Below are 18643 nucleotides of genomic sequence, written 5' to 3' on the forward strand. Positions count from 1 at the left end.
GAATCGGTGCTCCTAGAACTTTGATTTGTTTAGAAAAAAAAAAAAAAAAAACTTTGGTTTGATTTGGTTTAAATGCCAGTGATTCGTATGCCATAGAGATACCTCGTATGTCAGCGTACGTGTCGTTTATGACATACTGAAACGGCATGAAGTTGGAGAAAAGATAGTCTCTATAACAGAGCCGAAATTGGAGAATACGAAGCGACTGCACACACAAGAAAAAAGAAAAGCTCTTCGTCAATGGAAAATGTTGCAGCTTCCTCACCGGTCAATCCACACTTCTTCCGGCCTCTTCTTCCTGGATTCCACACTCACCTCGTAATCTTTTCTCTCCTTCACTCTCTTTCTCTGATATGCATGAATCTTTTTTTGGTTGATTTCTCCCTCTCTGGGTTTCGTCTGTTGCAGAATATTCCCATGGCTTTCTTCTTAAGGCACATACAAGGAACAACAAATGAGGGCAATGGGGTGGTGAAGCTGAGGTCTTTCGTTTCTGATATAACCTGGCAAGTGAAGATGGACGGTCGGAGACTCACCCAAGGCTGGAAAAAGTTCGCCACCAGCCATGATCTCCGAGTCGGCGACATAGTTGTTTTCAGACATGATGGAGATTTGTTGTTCCATGTCACGTGTTTTGGACCAAGCTAAACCTTCATTCCTGATCATGGAGATCGAAATATGAAACTCTAGTTACAAGCTAAACCTTAGTCCGGTTTCTTCTACTTGCGGATCATGTCAAAAACCACAAGATTATCCTATCTCCTCCCTTTTCACTTCCTGGTTTTGAATTTGAAGCAACTGTTTATAGATGACTAGAAATCACAGAAAAGATCGAGAAGTTACTGACTTGTAGTGAGTTGGAGACATGGTAGCAAAGAAAACCCTTGTCTTGAGTGGATCCATATTCTTCTTCACCCATCTAACCATAGTCTTCAGTGCCATTCGATATGCATCTTCACTCTCCATCTCAATTATTCTCTTGTTCTCATCCTTGAAAGAACCTTCCCTTCGAATAACAAACTGAAAAAAACAATCAAATCATAAGTATTGAAGTATACAGGAAAAGATTTGAGAACCTCTTATTAAAAATAATGATGAAGAGTTTTAAATTTCATGATTGGGTACATACAAGATCTTCATTTTGAAGCCAGTCCTCCACCACTAGTATGTGTTGAACACAACTATATCAGCGCCTCGCCAATGCCTACCGTGTTTCTTGATCGAGCCTTTCCTCACAATCCGATCTGATACTCTATGAACAGTCGCGTTATCCGAATTTGATTCTAGAAGAAACGGTGCCCAATAGAACTCAATCGTTGCATTGTAATCCTACATAGCCACACCAGAAAAAGCTATCAGAATCCTAGCAAGCCACTAACCAAAATCCATCCTTTTATCATATCATAGCAAGAAATTTTAGAATCCAAGCTTAAACATTGTCATTCTCAAACTCAGATCTCTATGAACTGTATTTGTATTCCATGGATTCCACAAGACTTTCTAAATCTGAACCAATAAAGGCTAAAGAACTAAGTCTCATTGATTGAATCCAAAATACCTTGAGAGAGAAGACGGTGAGGGAGCCAAACGTATCCATGGACTTGGATTTTTCTAGGATTCGTGAATGAAGAAGACAGATCAGAGAAACATACATTCCTCTGTTCAACGAATCTCCAACAAACATCATCTTCTTCCCTCTTAAGCTCTCTAACATCACCGTCGCATTAAACCTACACCGCATTCAACAGCCACAGAGCAAACACGATCTGAAGATCAACCACCGAATCGACCTAATCCCCTTCAAAATCGAAATTGAGAGAGAAAGAGAGAGACTAACGAGGGAAGTGAGCATGATTCAGGCTGCCATCTCCATGACTGATAATCACTCACTAGCACGCAGCAAAAAATATACAATGCATCAATATGCTTAATATATTGTGACTTATTGCACAGAAAATAGTCAATAATTAAATCTCCATAGTTGAGGTGATATGCATAGATGAGCCTTCCCCGACGAGATTAAAAAGAGAAACCAACTCATACTAACCTGAAAGTGAGAGCTGAAAGTGAGAGCTCGTGAGGCAGCGACCAATCTGTTGGAATAACGGAACCATGCAACGCTGGAACTCGACAGGCTGTGTTGCCTCAAGAACTTCTTCAAGTTCTCCAAGGAAGAGATTCTCCTTTGCGCAGTTTGTCACGGGCCAATACTTTAACAATCCCCTGATTACTGTATCCGCCAGTTTATAATCTTTTTCCACAAACTGAACGATGCAATAAGATAACTGCTGATGATATACAACAATTGGTTTTGGCTTATGCAATGGAATCAGCACCCTGATTAAGAATAGCTTGTGCTCCTCCTTCATAGGCAACGCAAACCCGTTTATGATACTACCTAAAATCTCCAAGAGTTCCCCAATCCCACTGTGTCTCTCTGTCACATAAATAAACCTATAGAATATGTTGTTGATTGCTTTCCTAATAAAAGGCCTGTGAACCATAAACTTCCCATATATCCTATGAAGAATGGTTTTCAAGCAACTTCAACACAAAAGAATGGTCGATATACCGTTTAGCCACCTTTGTATCCGTGTCAGTAGAAACGACATATCTGAGTAGCAATTCGTACACTAGCTGCAAATGAGGCCAAGAAGGTTCCAAATAAGGTTCCTCTTCCTCAGGATCTGCAGGTTCTTGGCCAGTATTCTCATGTGAAGCTGGAGGGAGACACCGGAAAATATTAACAGAAATCATCTTAATCATTTCTTCCTGACACGACTCTGAGATCTTACTAGATCCAGACTGTATAAAATCAACCAACTCCAACAACGTTTGCCTCTTAATCTCCTTCTCTCTGGCGTTCTTAATCGTGTCAGTGAAATCGAACAGGAAACAGCAATGCTGAAGTTTCCTCAAGAACAAGGATTGCCTCTCTGAAACAGGCACATCTCTGAACAAGGGGAGTGGCTCCACCGAGCCCGTAGGCGGAGGTGGTGGAGTAGCCGCCCCAGGCGACGGAGACGAATTAACCAATGCACCACGAGACGCGTGACTAACAACCACATTGGACCCAGAACCTGGCCTACCCGGATGACCAATACCATAATTAGAAGGTTCATTAGCTTCGGATTTAGAGGGCTTTCGATGCCCACCTTTCATGATTTTCTTAAACATGGCTGACGAGCAGAGAAAATCTAAGCTAAAGAGCTCAGAATTGAACGAAGGACGAATTAGAACCCTGAGTATTCAGATTCGAATCTTCAGATATCAGAGGTAGACTCCACTCTATGCCTCTCTTGGATCAAGCACGGGCTCATCAGTTTTGTAATCCCGCGGATAAATGAACTTGTGGCCTTAGAAATGATACCGGAGAGTGTTACCGGAGATCTGAGGAGGAGGTGGTGAAACTCAGACCATTGGGACTGATAGAAGAGATCTTCTCGGGAGTATACGATTGTTGATCGGACGGCTAAGATTTCCCGGCGATCAATCAAATCAGCTAAAGAAACGAGAAAGAGAGAGATAGCCTGATACAGAGCAAAACATTACAATTTGAGTACCCGTATTTTTTTTTGTTGATCAAAAGTGCCCGTATGTTTTTATTTATTTAACATTTAGCCATTTATTTTGTTTACGATAGATTATCTCTCTTTTATTCCACTACCAACACAAATGTCTAAATATTTATTTTGGGCGTATTCCAGTAACGGTCTCTTTGAAAATTTAGCTAATTAAGACATTCTAGAATATGGCCAAATAAAGAAATAACCTACCAGAATTATAAAGGTTACAAAATCAGTATTTAGGAACGTGCTCAAGCAATATATATAAAGTAACGAAACTCAATCAATATTTTAACCAAGCAAAAATAAGTCCGTAAAAGTAAACAAACCAGAAACACACCAAAGTTAAAAAAAAAAAAACAAAAAAAATTACGCAGTTATTACAATCTGGTAAAAACCAGATTTTTTTATTTAACGAAAGCAGTAAAAAAAAACCCAGAAAATAAAAGGAGGCGGCGCTGCCTTCTTCACCACCGTGTGACGTGAAATAATACTACTCACCGCCGATCGCGAGTGAACCACGCTGCTGTTCAATGTCGTCACCGTCCTCGTCTTGACCTTGCCGAGCAGTGTCACCGTCCTCGTCTTGACCTTGCCGAGCAGTGTCACCGTGCTCCTCTTGACGCGGCTGATTAGTGTTAACGGCGCCTTGGAGCGGGAAATGCAGCGGTGTTAAATCGACGGTATGAACAAACCTGAAGAGTATAGCGTTAAAGGCAGCGACCCCAGCTAAAACCCATTTTAAAGGATTCATATGGTTCATGCCCAGTGATACTGTTACAGCCACGGCCATGATGGCGTCGACGACACCCAATAGATCTGAGCACTTAAAGAGTTTAAGGCAGACGGTCAGATGCAAATGACACAAAATGTAGAAAGAGATGGCAAACCCGTTCCAGATCTTTTCTTTCCTCTCCACATCTCTGGACAAAAAACCGAAACCTACCAACACTCCGAAGAACACCACGCTTTTCACGATCAGGTGAAGTAACGGATATGTTGAAACCCAGCTTACACAGAAAGCGTTAAAACCGGCGATGTTGACACAAACACAGCTCAACGCGAAGATCAAGTATGCACACCCGCATATGATGATCAGAAGGCGCGTGATGGAAGATAGCTCCATTTGCAGAACACAGGCCATGATTCCACCTCCCGAAGCAACCAGGAGGATGTGGAAAAATATTCGATTCAACATGAAACCACCGAGAAAACCACCAATCGAATCCAAAAAGTTCTCAATAGGACCTGCAACACGAGCTATGGCGGGAGGAATCACCTGTGGAGGGTTGGTCGGACCCGTCGGAGCAGGCGCGCTCTGTCGCACCGCCAGACCCGTCGGAGGAGGCGTTCTCTGTGCCATCGTCCGAGTGTTTCACTCTTTCTTCTTTTTGGAGAGATAAAAACTAAAAGAAAAAAGTAAGAGAGAGAGAGTGTGTGACGGAGACGATTTGTTTGTTTTTACTTGTATATGATTCAGTCAGGTACACACGTCACTGTCACTGATACCATCCTAAACAAGTTTACGTATTTAACCCTAGAGTTTTGCTTAGCAGGGTGTTTGAATTATATAACCATTGGAGTAAAATATTTCAAATAAATCCTTCAAATTATAATCACATTCGCACACATCATAGTTCATACGTGTACCATCAATTTTATCCTGATGGAGATACATAAATTGAAAATTGATTTTGGAAAGGGAGATACATAATTTGAAAATAACACCTAAAAGACCAAAATCATCATAAAGGCTAGCTTTAGAGTCACTGCTTTAACCACAAAATAACTCGTGTTGCTTGGTAAAATCAAAGATATGCTTCTGTAAAATATATGAACAAAAATATAATCATATATTTTCCTTTTTGAGGAATAGAGGATAATTTTCTATATTGTAAGAAAAAATATATATATTGTACTAAGTGCTAACTAATATATTGCCATCATTTGCTACTAATATATACTGCATGCATGGCTACTCAGTCAAGCCATCATTTGCTATTATTCTCTTCGTCACTATCTATCTTTTCTTTTCTTATTTCTTATTTTACCTTTTTATCAAATTTGAAGAAGTAATAAGGCAGACATCTTTTGATCGCAACATGCATGCCAACTTTGCTTCTTATTTCCTCATTTTGATATATTTGCATGGCAAATATATCAATTAGCCACCATATATTACAAACAACATCTGCATTAACTCAACGTTTACACGCTTAAAGATTGTCTACCACATTTTCAGTACAGTGTTTGGCCATGGAGATGGCAAAATAGACGTAAGATCACACAGGCCATCAATTTAGTCTGTCTTCCTACTATAAGAACATAGGACGACCTCTTGAATGATGCAAAGAAGACTAAAGACGGTAAGAGATTAGAAGAAACATGTCCATGGAACTTCTAAACATAACTGCAGCAAGCTGATTTCTCAGTTGTAGAAGACGATGAGGCTTTGTTAGCGTCTTGTTTAGTGATCTTGATCCCTTGGGGCTGCAACTCAACAAAGACAGTATTCGATTTTCCTCAGCAATATATACAATTTCATAACCCGAGTATGAAGTAAGTAGTAGATTCCACGTGGTCCTTTACCTCAACTTTTGTATCGGTTTCTGTGAGTCTTTGCTTTATGTCTTTCGCGATAGAAAGGAAAACCTGCTCGACATTCTGGTTTGTTTTTGCACTCTGCAACAGTTTCCAATCACATAGTTTTAAGAAAATGAACTCTTAAAACAAACAGTGAATGAGGAAACAAACATGTTATATGTTTCTCTAACTCACCGTCTCAAAAAATTTGATTCCATACTCATCAGCCAGAGCTTGACCCTTTGATGTTGGGACAGCCGGCAGAAGAAAATGCAGCATCAGTATACTACGACGAAATGTAGACAAAACATGGTCAAGATTGTGAACAGAGAGTACACAGCAAAATTACCCTTTTGCTTTCGTCCATATCGGCTTTGTTACCAACCAATATTTTGTTGACACTATCGAACGCATGCTGCTCAATGTTCTTCATCCAGTTCCTAATGTCTGGAGAAACAATTATTGTTAGTTCCCAAAAGTGAGTTTTAAAGTTATTGTAAAATATAGTTCCTGATACAAAGAAAAGCCAGAGACATACTGTTAAAGGATGACTCGTCTGTTACATCATAGACGAGTAAAATACCCAGAGCTCCTCTGTAATATGCTGCAAGAGAAAAATGGACCACAGAGTTTCAAAGAAATGGCATTACTAACAAGAAAGAAAGTAAATGAACAGACTTGCAATGCTGAGTAGTCATTTATAGAGAAATCAACAGATTCATACACAAAACATAAAGAGTGATTTTCACTTCACAGGCAAGTAAACATATTTAGATTCAGAGCAGAAAGCAGTTAGACCTGTGGTTATAGTTCTAAAACGCTCTTGTCCAGCAGTGTCCCATATCTGCAATTTGATACGCTTAGCATCAAGCTTGACTGTTCTTATCTTGAAATCGATTCTAGAGAAGAAAAGGAACTTTAGACAAAGGTTTTCAACTATGTTAAAGATGAAAACACACAAGAAAACAGCCGGAAGAAAGAAAGACATACCCAATGGTAGTAATGAAACTCGTGGTAAAAGTATCATCGGAGAAACGCAGTAACAAGCAACTTTTGCCCACACCTACACACACAAAAGCGCGAAATGAAAATAAGTAAAAGTGTTCACACCAAAAACTATATAAAGTAACATAGATGACTTCTGCAACTTTATTTTTAACTACTTGCATAATCAAATTTTAAGAAGAAAAAAAACGTTTCCTTAGTACTTCCCAATCTAAGCATATGAAATTTAGATTCTAACATTTCCAATTGAGCCAAATCTTCCAAAAAGGAACTACAATCGATACTTAGATTTCAATAGGGACTTTTTCATCTACTCTGTCGACTAAATAAGACGCAAAGAAGAAGAAAAGATTCAAAATTACAAACCCTAAGTCAGATCGTGAAAAACAGGCAGGACGAAGATTCTCAGATAAAAAATGGAACAGTTCATGAACCTCGTTTTTTCAATTACTTCATAAGAGAGAGAGGCATTAAGCTTACCGCTATCGCCGATGAGGAGGAGCTTGATGAGGTAATCATAGTCCGAACGAGCTCTTGCCGGTGCAACTGCCATCGAAGAAGACAATAGTAATCACTTTTATTATCCTCTTTCTCAACAGGTACTAAAGTAACCACCGAGCTCTTTCCCACCGGAAAATCTTTTCTCGCCGGAAAAATAAATTTTCCTGGAGACAGCCAACGGAGAGAAAGGAAAGGGCAGAAAGAAGAATAGACGTTTATTAGTGGCTGCTCTGTGGCGTTCAAAGCTGCTCATTGGTCGTATCATATTTTATTACTTTTTACTATTTTCTTCTTTATTCCTCAGTTATTCACACTTATATCCCACCAACTTATTAAATTCGCTCAATTTCTCAGTCAAGTCAGTGAGACGTTTGAAATTAATCACAGTTTCTTTAAATAAAGTACATTCTTCTTCACAAATTTTACCATCTTTACCAGTGGTAATTCACAACTTGTATATTTACGGTACGCAAATCAAAAATTGTGGTATGTTTTAAGAGTCATAAAGAAAGTTATGGGGTTTAGTTTAAGGAATAAGAAAGATGCAGGATAGCAAAACTTAAGGTGTGTGTTTATTGGCTAAAGACTATTTGTCTCGCTGTGTGCGACCCAGCAGAGAATCCAATTTCGAACTATGACAAAGTAAAGAGAGTTTGTTCACCTCTAAGGCCTCTCTCTCTATACGCTTAACGAAAACACTCATAATTTCATGATTAAAACAGACACAACCTTCTTAATGCATATGTATCAGATTTGAAAACCTTTGTATATAAAACCACCCAAAAAAAATAGGATTAAGAAAAGTTAACATTTATATAAGTCCTTCCCTAATACTCTTCATTGGCTCGCCAAAACTGGCCGATGGATTCTGCAGACTTCGCAGAGCATCACTAGGATACTGTTGAGTTGTTTATAGCTTCTTCTAAGATCCTCCTAGCATCAGTGTTTAAATCAGCTAACTCACCTGCTGTCTGCATAATCACAACCTAGTTACTATCGCTAATCATGCATACTTCCAAAAGCAAAAGATGGAAGATGTTTTCACATGTTACCTTCCCATAGGAGTTTTCTGTCCTTGGTGATGCACCTGAACCCAGCAAAAACCTAACCACATCAACATGCTCACCTCTTGCTGCATGATGCAGAGGCTGTGACCAAGAAACACTTTGTGATGAATCACAGAATCGAGAAAGAGAGATAGAGGGAATATGACACTTGAAGATGGAGAATACTTACAGTGTCTCCTTCTATATCGGCTGTTTCCATCATTCTCTTCACAGATTCAGGGCCACTAGCTCGGCTAAAAAGAAGCTGTACTATTTCTAAGTATCCTGTGGAGCTCAAGTTAAACAGAAAGAACAATTAAGTCATAGAATGTGACCATGCAGTGAGGCAGAAATATCAAAAGAATGGTATATGGCCATTGACCAACTTTACCTCCAGCACAAGCATCGTGTAGAGGAATTGCTTCATCTTCATCCTTGACTTCCATATTAGCCCCTCTTTCTAGGAGAAGCTGTGGTAATAATCATTTAAACTATTAGTGATTCTTACAAATACATTAGCTATCAGAGAAATGAAAAAGCAAAGAACAGGACAAGTAAAAACAACCTGAACACAAGGTAGGTGGCCATACAGACACGCCAAGTGAAGTGCCGAGTCATTATCCTCAAGAGGCTCATCGACTCTCCCATTCAAATTGTCTATCAAAATCAGAAAAAGGAATATTATTGTCTTTACACATTTCATCTTCTCAAAAACAGCAGAAAATGCAACACACTATTAGGACATAACCACACGATGCAAATCAGATAACATTACTGTTACCGGTAGATAAATGATCTCAACTAATCGAATTTTCATCAGTTGAAAAGAGTGTGCAAAACCTCTGTCAGGTCCATCACAGCGTCAAGGAATACACATAGGCATAAACTACAGTTTTCTCTTATCCTTCCTAACTGAAACTAAGTAAAAAGAGCAAACCAGTGAGGTTGCTGGCTAAGATGGGAGTGAAATGGAAGATGAAGCCCTTAAGGTAGATGGCTTTAGGAGGAAGAGAAGAAAGATGAGACAAAGATAAAACTAGAAGTATCTTCTGCAATGATAGTGGGAAAATTGTGTCGAGGAAACTATACTCTTTTTAGAGAGCTGGTTTTGAAGATGGAAAATCTAGTGGTTCCACAAAAAGCGTGAGGCTTTACGCCCTGACCAGCTAATCACGCAATACGCAATGTCGCAATTGAAGATGAAATGAAAATTGTAAGTTTTTAACCCCAAAAAAAAGATATTGTGTTTTACCTCAAACTCAAAAGATCCAAAAATCACACTCACTCAACTGTTATCTTTTTGGAAATGCAGGAATCAGAAAAACTGTTAATTGTGAGTAGCTATGGTTGCAACTATTGCTAACGATTTCAGGATCACTGTCATTACACTGAGTGACACTACTCATGCAAACTTTTTATGCGATAACAGAATCTGTCAACACATAAATCATGTAAATAATAAAACCTGTTACAGTGTCATGGATCAGCTGAAGAGTTGTTTCCTTTCCTTTATACATATTCAAAAGTCTGCTAATTAAACACTATTAGCTATATAATAAAATGAACTTTTGAATAACACAAGTACTGAGAAAATCCTCTAAGAAACTTTGTTTGCAAATCCAATTTATTTCCTTCGTTTATAAAAGTAAGACAAAGGGACAAAACAAGAAAGCTAAATTGGATTTGAGATGGCTAGTAGTAAGTAGTAACACAAGCTACAAACATCCAGTAGTATTATATAATTCAAATTTTACAAATTTAAAGTGCCTTCCACGGATACAAAAAAATTAGACAGAAGATCACAAACACATTCTTACTACTAACATATTCTCTGATAGTAAATAATAGCTCACTTCTCTCTACTTCTCTGAGCTATCAGAATTTTAACCGATGATTCTCAAATCAAAATCAAATCGAAGAAGATCGATAAAGAAAAATTAATAGTGAACAATTTGATTAAATGAGAACCAAACCAAAAAAAAAAAAAAAACAAAAAAAAAAAGTGAAAGAATAATAATATACCCTTTTGATCGATCTAGGAAGTGATCATATGATCTTCTTCTCCTCCTCCGTCTCGCTCCACCGCTGCTTCTGCTAATCTCTTCCATGTATATTGCTGTTGTTCTTCCACTTCTTTAGATTTCGCTTGTTTCTCTTCATACTGTCTCTGGCACTCTTCAAAGAGTTCATGATCCATTTCCATGAACATTTTCTTGATATTTGCGGTTAGGCCATGAACTGCTTGGTTCCAGTGAGACTGGATGTTCTTCTCCAGTGCAGGATATATGATTAGAAGGATCACGCTTCGGTTCTGCGCGATTAGACCCACGATGTGCTCATTGTTCCACAAGAACAGCGCCCGTTCTGCAACCTGTATCAGATTTTTGAGACTTGTACGTAAATATTTACGCAAACCCCACAAAAAATTACAGAAAATTTCTGAGCAATGGCAAAAATACATAATAGGAAACTTCTGTAGTTGCTAGCAATCAGTGAGAATTAATCACAGACTTGTGATTAGAACCAAGGATATCAAATATGCTCCAGTCTAAACACACAAATGGATATCACATAGAGAAAGATGTTCGTGTCTCCTTTTTCCCACTATACCACAAGTAAAAGCACTGCGCAGTAGAATTCCATGACTCGTGAATAAAGCAAAAGCAACAGTGTCAATGCATTTAGTTTGAAATACTGTATCATGGAAAATAAAGATGATTGAAGAATCCAAGGATTTAATCAGAGTAGTAGCTATCAACAGCATGAGATAACCCATCAACATAATGAGTAGTGCCAACAACATCAAGATAATAATGTAGTGAAATGAAAATGAACAGTGTGGCAAAAATGAAGAAAGCGGCAAAGCAAGGAGAAAATAAAAACAGCATGCATCATAAACTTAATGAAGCACTAAAGTTTATTCGAGTAAAAGTATTGTGCAACGAATTCCAAGACTCGTGAATAGAGCAAAAGCAACAGCGTCAATACATTCAGAGAGTTAATTCGCTCCATGAAGTTTGAAATGACTAATGATGTAAGATCCATGGATTTAATCAGACCAGTAGCTATCAGCAGCATGAGATAATCATTCTAATAATTCTCTCAAATGAAATTTAGACAACATCATTCTAATAATTTTTTGAAAAGAAATTCAGCAGTGTGGCAGAAATGGAGAAAGAAGCAAGCAACAAGTAAAAAACAATTTGCACCATAAACTTGATGAAGCACTAAAGTTGCATTCTTTTCCAGGTGGATGAATCAGACCAAAGTCAAAAGAACTTGACTTGAAGGTGAGAGGAATACAAGACACTAGCACGCAGCAAAAAATATACAATGCATCAATATGCTTAATATATTGTGACTTATTGCACAGAAAATAGTCAATAATTAAATCTCCATAGTTGAGGTGATATGCATAGATGAGCCTTCCCCGACGAGATTAAAAAGAGAAACCAACTCATACTAACCTGAAAGTGAGAGCTGAAAGTGAGAGCTCGTGAGGCAGCGACCAATCTGTTGGAATAACGGAACCATGCAACGCTGGAACTCGACAGGCTGTGTTGCCTCAAGAACTTCTTCAAGTTCTCCAAGGAAGAGATTCTCCTTTGCGCAGTTTGTCACGGGCCAATACTTTAACAATCCCCTGATTACTGTATCCGCCAGTTTATAATCTTTTTCCACAAACTGAACGATGCAATAAGATAACTGCTGATGATATACAACAATTGGTTTTGGCTTATGCAATGGAATCAGCACCCTGATTAAGAATAGCTTGTGCTCCTCCTTCATAGGCAACGCAAACCCGTTTATGATACTACCTAAAATCTCCAAGAGTTCCCCAATCCCACTGTGTCTCTCTGTCACATAAATAAACCTATAGAATATGTTGTTGATTGCTTTCCTAATAAAAGGCCTGTGAACCATAAACTTCCCATATATCCTATGAAGAATGGTTTTCAAGCAACTTCAACACAAAAGAATGGTCGATATACCGTTTAGCCACCTTTGTATCCGTGTCAGTAGAAACGACATATCTGAGTAGCAATTCGTACACTAGCTGCAAATGAGGCCAAGAAGGTTCCAAATAAGGTTCCTCTTCCTCAGGATCTGCAGGTTCTTGGCCAGTATTCTCATGTGAAGCTGGAGGGAGACACCGGAAAATATTAACAGAAATCATCTTAATCATTTCTTCCTGACACGACTCTGAGATCTTACTAGATCCAGACTGTATAAAATCAACCAACTCCAACAACGTTTGCCTCTTAATCTCCTTCTCTCTGGCGTTCTTAATCGTGTCAGTGAAATCGAACAGGAAACAGCAATGCTGAAGTTTCCTCAAGAACAAGGATTGCCTCTCTGAAACAGGCACATCTCTGAACAAGGGGAGTGGCTCCACCGAGCCCGTAGGCGGAGGTGGTGGAGTAGCCGCCCCAGGCGACGGAGACGAATTAACCAATGCACCACGAGACGCGTGACTAACAACCACATTGGACCCAGAACCTGGCCTACCCGGATGACCAATACCATAATTAGAAGGTTCATTAGCTTCGGATTTAGAGGGCTTTCGATGCCCACCTTTCATGATTTTCTTAAACATGGCTGACGAGCAGAGAAAATCTAAGCTAAAGAGCTCAGAATTGAACGAAGGACGAATTAGAACCCTGAGTATTCAGATTCGAATCTTCAGATATCAGAGGTAGACTCCACTCTATGCCTCTCTTGGATCAAGCACGGGCTCATCAGTTTTGTAATCCCGCGGATAAATGAACTTGTGGCCTTAGAAATGATACCGGAGAGTGTTACCGGAGATCTGAGGAGGAGGTGGTGAAACTCAGACCATTGGGACTGATAGAAGAGATCTTCTCGGGAGTATACGATTGTTGATCGGACGGCTAAGATTTCCCGGCGATCAATCAAATCAGCTAAAGAAACGAGAAAGAGAGAGATAGCCTGATACAGAGCAAAACATTACAATTTGAGTACCCGTATTTTTTTTTGTTGATCAAAAGTGCCCGTATGTTTTTATTTATTTAACATTTAGCCATTTATTTTGTTTACGATAGATTATCTCTCTTTTATTCCACTACCAACACAAATGTCTAAATATTTATTTTGGGCGTATTCCAGTAACGGTCTCTTTGAAAATTTAGCTAATTAAGACATTCTAGAATATGGCCAAATAAAGAAATAACCTACCAGAATTATAAAGGTTACAAAATCAGTATTTAGGAACGTGCTCAAGCAATATATATAAAGTAACGAAACTCAATCAATATTTTAACCAAGCAAAAATAAGTCCGTAAAAGTAAACAAACCAGAAACACACCAAAGTTAAAAAAAAAAAAACAAAAAAAATTACGCAGTTATTACAATCTGGTAAAAACCAGATTTTTTTATTTAACGAAAGCAGTAAAAAAAAACCCAGAAAATAAAAGGAGGCGGCGCTGCCTTCTTCACCACCGTGTGACGTGAAATAATACTACTCACCGCCGATCGCGAGTGAACCACGCTGCTGTTCAATGTCGTCACCGTCCTCGTCTTGACCTTGCCGAGCAGTGTCACCGTCCTCGTCTTGACCTTGCCGAGCAGTGTCACCGTGCTCCTCTTGACGCGGCTGATTAGTGTTAACGGCGCCTTGGAGCGGGAAATGCAGCGGTGTTAAATCGACGGTATGAACAAACCTGAAGAGTATAGCGTTAAAGGCAGCGACCCCAGCTAAAACCCATTTTAAAGGATTCATATGGTTCATGCCCAGTGATACTGTTACAGCCACGGCCATGATGGCGTCGACGACACCCAATAGATCTGAGCACTTAAAGAGTTTAAGGCAGACGGTCAGATGCAAATGACACAAAATGTAGAAAGAGATGGCAAACCCGTTCCAGATCTTTTCTTTCCTCTCCACATCTCTGGACAAAAAACCGAAACCTACCAACACTCCGAAGAACACCACGCTTTTCACGATCAGGTGAAGTAACGGATATGTTGAAACCCAGCTTACACAGAAAGCGTTAAAACCGGCGATGTTGACACAAACACAGCTCAACGCGAAGATCAAGTATGCACACCCGCATATGATGATCAGAAGGCGCGTGATGGAAGATAGCTCCATTTGCAGAACACAGGCCATGATTCCACCTCCCGAAGCAACCAGGAGGATGTGGAAAAATATTCGATTCAACATGAAACCACCGAGAAAACCACCAATCGAATCCAAAAAGTTCTCAATAGGACCTGCAACACGAGCTATGGCGGGAGGAATCACCTGTGGAGGGTTGGTCGGACCCGTCGGAGCAGGCGCGCTCTGTCGCACCGCCAGACCCGTCGGAGGAGGCGTTCTCTGTGCCATCGTCCGAGTGTTTCACTCTTTCTTCTTTTTGGAGAGATAAAAACTAAAAGAAAAAAGTAAGAGAGAGAGAGTGTGTGACGGAGACGATTTGTTTGTTTTTACTTGTATATGATTCAGTCAGGTACACACGTCACTGTCACTGATACCATCCTAAACAAGTTTACGTATTTAACCCTAGAGTTTTGCTTAGCAGGGTGTTTGAATTATATAACCATTGGAGTAAAATATTTCAAATAAATCCTTCAAATTATAATCACATTCGCACACATCATAGTTCATACGTGTACCATCAATTTTATCCTGATGGAGATACATAAATTGAAAATTGATTTTGGAAAGGGAGATACATAATTTGAAAATAACACCTAAAAGACCAAAATCATCATAAAGGCTAGCTTTAGAGTCACTGCTTTAACCACAAAATAACTCGTGTTGCTTGGTAAAATCAAAGATATGCTTCTGTAAAATATATGAACAAAAATATAATCATATATTTTCCTTTTTGAGGAATAGAGGATAATTTTCTATATTGTAAGAAAAAATATATATATTGTACTAAGTGCTAACTAATATATTGCCATCATTTGCTACTAATATATACTGCATGCATGGCTACTCAGTCAAGCCATCATTTGCTATTATTCTCTTCGTCACTATCTATCTTTTCTTTTCTTATTTCTTATTTTACCTTTTTATCAAATTTGAAGAAGTAATAAGGCAGACATCTTTTGATCGCAACATGCATGCCAACTTTGCTTCTTATTTCCTCATTTTGATATATTTGCATGGCAAATATATCAATTAGCCACCATATATTATCAAAAATGGAAAGGGTTTTGGCTAATAAAGTTTGTACCATATATGCAACTTGATACGCTTAGTTATCACTTAGCCAGTTCGGTTTTGTTACTATTATAACAAATAATTGAAACATGGAACTTTCAATGTTTCCTTAATATAAAACGATGAAAAATGGATAGACATCATGATCCGTGAACAATTGACTAGTAAAAATAGAAAGGGTTGAACCCTTTCCTTTTTGTAAAATAGCCTATTTTAAATAGTGTTATAAATTACTTATTAGTAAAATAAGTATTGGACGTCGTTTAATTATAGATATCCCCCTATTTTATAAATTATTTACAAACGCCTTTTTACATACGTTGTTCGCCCTTAATTTGTTCATGTTTCCAGCTCTAGGTAAAGGTAAGGTAACGTCTATTGTCTTTATTGTAAGTTAGTTCAGATTATAAATATTTTCATATATCATGTGTCAAAAATATTAAAAGGTCCAAATATATATAATTGTAAGTCTAGTCCAATTAGTATAATCCGTAACAACATGAAAAATACGTAAATTAAAAGTATTTAAGGGTAGAAATAGAATCTTGATTACACGAGGCTTCCCATTGATCAGAACGTAAATTACATATGGGATGACTCATAAAAGATTAAAGAAAGGTTGAAGAAAGAGATTACTATATGTAGTTGAATATATAGTCCACGGTTGACTTATACTTGCGTATCTCTAATTGATGAGCCTACTCTTTTCGTTTTTCAAAAACAATACCGGCTTTAATAGTTCTTTGCCTTCTCTATGTTATACCGGCTTTATGTTATGTTATGTGAGAAACACTTTACCAGAAAGAGAGGTTCTCGAACGATGAGTTTTAAACTTTTAATTTTAAACCACAAAGGCACAAAGAATGGAACGCAGCGTTTCAATATGCAAAGCAAGTTTGAAGTTTCTAATTTCTATGGCCGGAAATGTAGCTTCCAAGTAAAGAAACTTTTCCTTACTTCTTCTACTGTTGAAAATGTTTAATACGCTGCAAATTCTTAAGGTTTGTAAAGGATGCTTGCAGCCTGACAATGGGAAGATTTTTAGATTCAATGGGAACTTAGTTAAGTTACGGTCTACCTCTATGAGATTGAGGTTACCGATCGAGTCGAAAAGAGTGTGAAGACACCAACCTCTACTCTGTTTCTTACATACTGTATGTTTAAAAATCACAATAACCAAATTAGCATCCCAGTATATTAGAGTAGTTTGTAGCCTTACAAAAAAAGAAAAGAAACCAGCAGTGGTTTTGGATTTGGTATTGGTATATAACATGTGGATTGGAGACAATATTGTCAAAATTTTCCAAGCTAGTGAGTAATGTTACAAAATTTTGTGTAGGCTACGCGATAATAATTCATGTATCAACATGCATAGCCTAAAATTTGTTATCTCGATATATGTAGCAATAAAAGACGACCATATTTGGGGTCAAAAATATAAATAATACTATGATCAAGAAAGATCACACAAAGATAAATAACTTCAAAGTTTCGATATGATAATCTCCTCAAGAGAAAACATCAATGTTCATTAGACATGACAGGATCAAATCTTTTCTTCAACGTACCAATCTGCTTAAGACTCAACCCAAAAGCTTTCATAAGCAACTCCTCGTTGATCCCTGACCCAAAAACCACCGACGGTATCTTCTGAATGCCAGGGCTTTGACTATTTAGTCCGGCGAGAATCGTGGCCGTAACATCTCCGACGTTCATCTGAAAATGTACAAGCCCTTTTGGGTAAACCATCATTTCTCCTTCTTCCATTACTTTGGCGTAAACCTTATTGTTCGAGTCCACAAAACCGGAGTAAATCCGTCCTTTAACCAAGTGAGCTACTTCTGTGGCCCGTGGATGGTAATGCGGCGGGTTTATGGATCCCGGTTTGAGGTCAGCCCGGACAAATGACAAGCCTAATGTGTTAAGGCCCGGAAAGTTTGCCGGGCTTACAGGGACGGTGGCGAACCCTGTCTCGGTAAAGATTCCAGCGGTTTTAAGACCGGAAAAGACAAAATCTTCGGTGGTTACTTCGGAGGAATTTTTGCAAGGGAGATTGGTGGAGAAGTGATGGTCATGATGAGGAGATGTAATAGGTTTTGGTATACAGAAGTCTTGGATGGGATCGGGGTCTGAAGCTAACGTGAAACATACATTAAAACAGAGAAGAAGAAGAGCTTTTAGAGAGAACAGAGTGTTTGCTTCCATTTTACTCTTGAGGTGTGGAGAAGAGTTGTGTTATATCCGGTTTAAATAGGCATATATTTGGAGGGGTAAATGAAATATTATGGTTAAGGTGGTTATATATACGGACAGTAATTTTAAAAGAGATTTGCCAATCAAGCCAAAATGGGGTTTATGAGTTAAGGCTTAACCAAATGGACAAAGAGTATTGATGTGGTATAAATCTATCACTTGGGCTGAAACAGAGGCACGTATATATTAGGCGTGATGAGAGTGTGCGCATGCCACGGTATTCAAAATGATGAATGTGTTGCCTAAGCTTTTTGTTAAGTACTATCCAAGGCATGATTAGAAGATGTTTTTAATTCGGTGGTAAAGTTTTAGGATGACAAATCAATGGGTAAAAGAACCTTAATTTATATATTGATTTGTCATCTCTTTTGGATGAAGTTGTTGATCACTCGACTTTTTAACCAAACGAGTTAATTATGACCACAATGATAAAGAGAAACAAGGCATGCGATGAGGCTACAACATGCTTGTGAATGAAGTAAAATAAAGAAATAAGG

General features: G+C 38.4%; 5 protein-coding genes and 1 pseudogene across 5 annotated transcripts; all 6 read right to left on the bottom strand.

Annotated features, from left to right (window-relative positions):
- Positions 1-43: 43 nt before the first annotated feature.
- Positions 44-979, bottom strand: LOC111831607 (protein trichome birefringence-like 32). Its single transcript, XM_023786468.1, has 2 exons — positions 848-979; positions 44-658 (listed from the first exon to the last, which is right to left on the bottom strand). Exons 1-2 carry the CDS (start codon positions 964-966, stop codon positions 430-432), a joined length of 348 nt encoding a protein of 115 aa, XP_023642236.1. The 5' UTR covers positions 967-979; the 3' UTR covers positions 44-429.
- LOC17891290 lies at positions 44-3520 on the bottom strand (annotated as a pseudogene).
- Positions 3521-5671: 2151 nt separating this feature from the next.
- Positions 5672-7856, bottom strand: LOC17891230 (ras-related protein RABE1e). The gene is made up of 8 exons (XM_006296606.2): positions 7635-7856; positions 7140-7212; positions 6948-7048; positions 6688-6753; positions 6499-6596; positions 6345-6389; positions 6156-6248; positions 5672-6056 (listed from the first exon to the last, which is right to left on the bottom strand). The coding sequence occupies exons 1-8, from the start codon at positions 7705-7707 to the stop codon at positions 5967-5969; spliced, it is 639 nt and encodes a 212-aa protein (XP_006296668.1). The 5' UTR covers positions 7708-7856; the 3' UTR covers positions 5672-5966.
- Positions 7857-8334: 478 nt separating this feature from the next.
- On the bottom strand, positions 8335-9404 carry LOC111831413 (ankyrin repeat domain-containing protein 1-like). The gene is made up of 5 exons (XM_023785483.1): positions 9267-9404; positions 9093-9171; positions 8892-8986; positions 8708-8803; positions 8335-8626 (listed from the first exon to the last, which is right to left on the bottom strand). Exons 1-5 carry the CDS (start codon positions 9402-9404, stop codon positions 8546-8548), a joined length of 489 nt encoding a protein of 162 aa, XP_023641251.1. The 3' UTR covers positions 8335-8545.
- On the bottom strand, positions 9271-13641 carry LOC17891380 (serine/threonine protein phosphatase 2A 57 kDa regulatory subunit B' beta isoform). The gene is given in 4 exon segments (XM_023786469.1): positions 9271-9358; positions 10724-11065; positions 12169-12662; positions 12664-13641. Coding segments are annotated over 3 exon segments (1458 nt in total). The 5' UTR covers positions 13299-13641; the 3' UTR covers positions 9271-9358; positions 10724-10736.
- A 3715-nt stretch (positions 13642-17356) lies between these two features.
- LOC17891285 (germin-like protein subfamily 3 member 2) lies at positions 17357-18182 on the bottom strand. Its single transcript, XM_006299276.2, has one exon. It carries the CDS (start codon positions 18096-18098, stop codon positions 17415-17417), a length of 684 nt encoding a protein of 227 aa, XP_006299338.1. The 5' UTR covers positions 18099-18182; the 3' UTR covers positions 17357-17414.
- Between the last annotated feature and the right edge of the window lie 461 nt (positions 18183-18643).

Source organism: Capsella rubella, unplaced genomic scaffold (genome assembly GCF_000375325.1).
Source record: "Capsella rubella cultivar Monte Gargano unplaced genomic scaffold, Caprub1_0 scaffold_3, whole genome shotgun sequence".
Taxonomy (NCBI): Eukaryota; Viridiplantae; Streptophyta; class Magnoliopsida; order Brassicales; family Brassicaceae; genus Capsella; species Capsella rubella.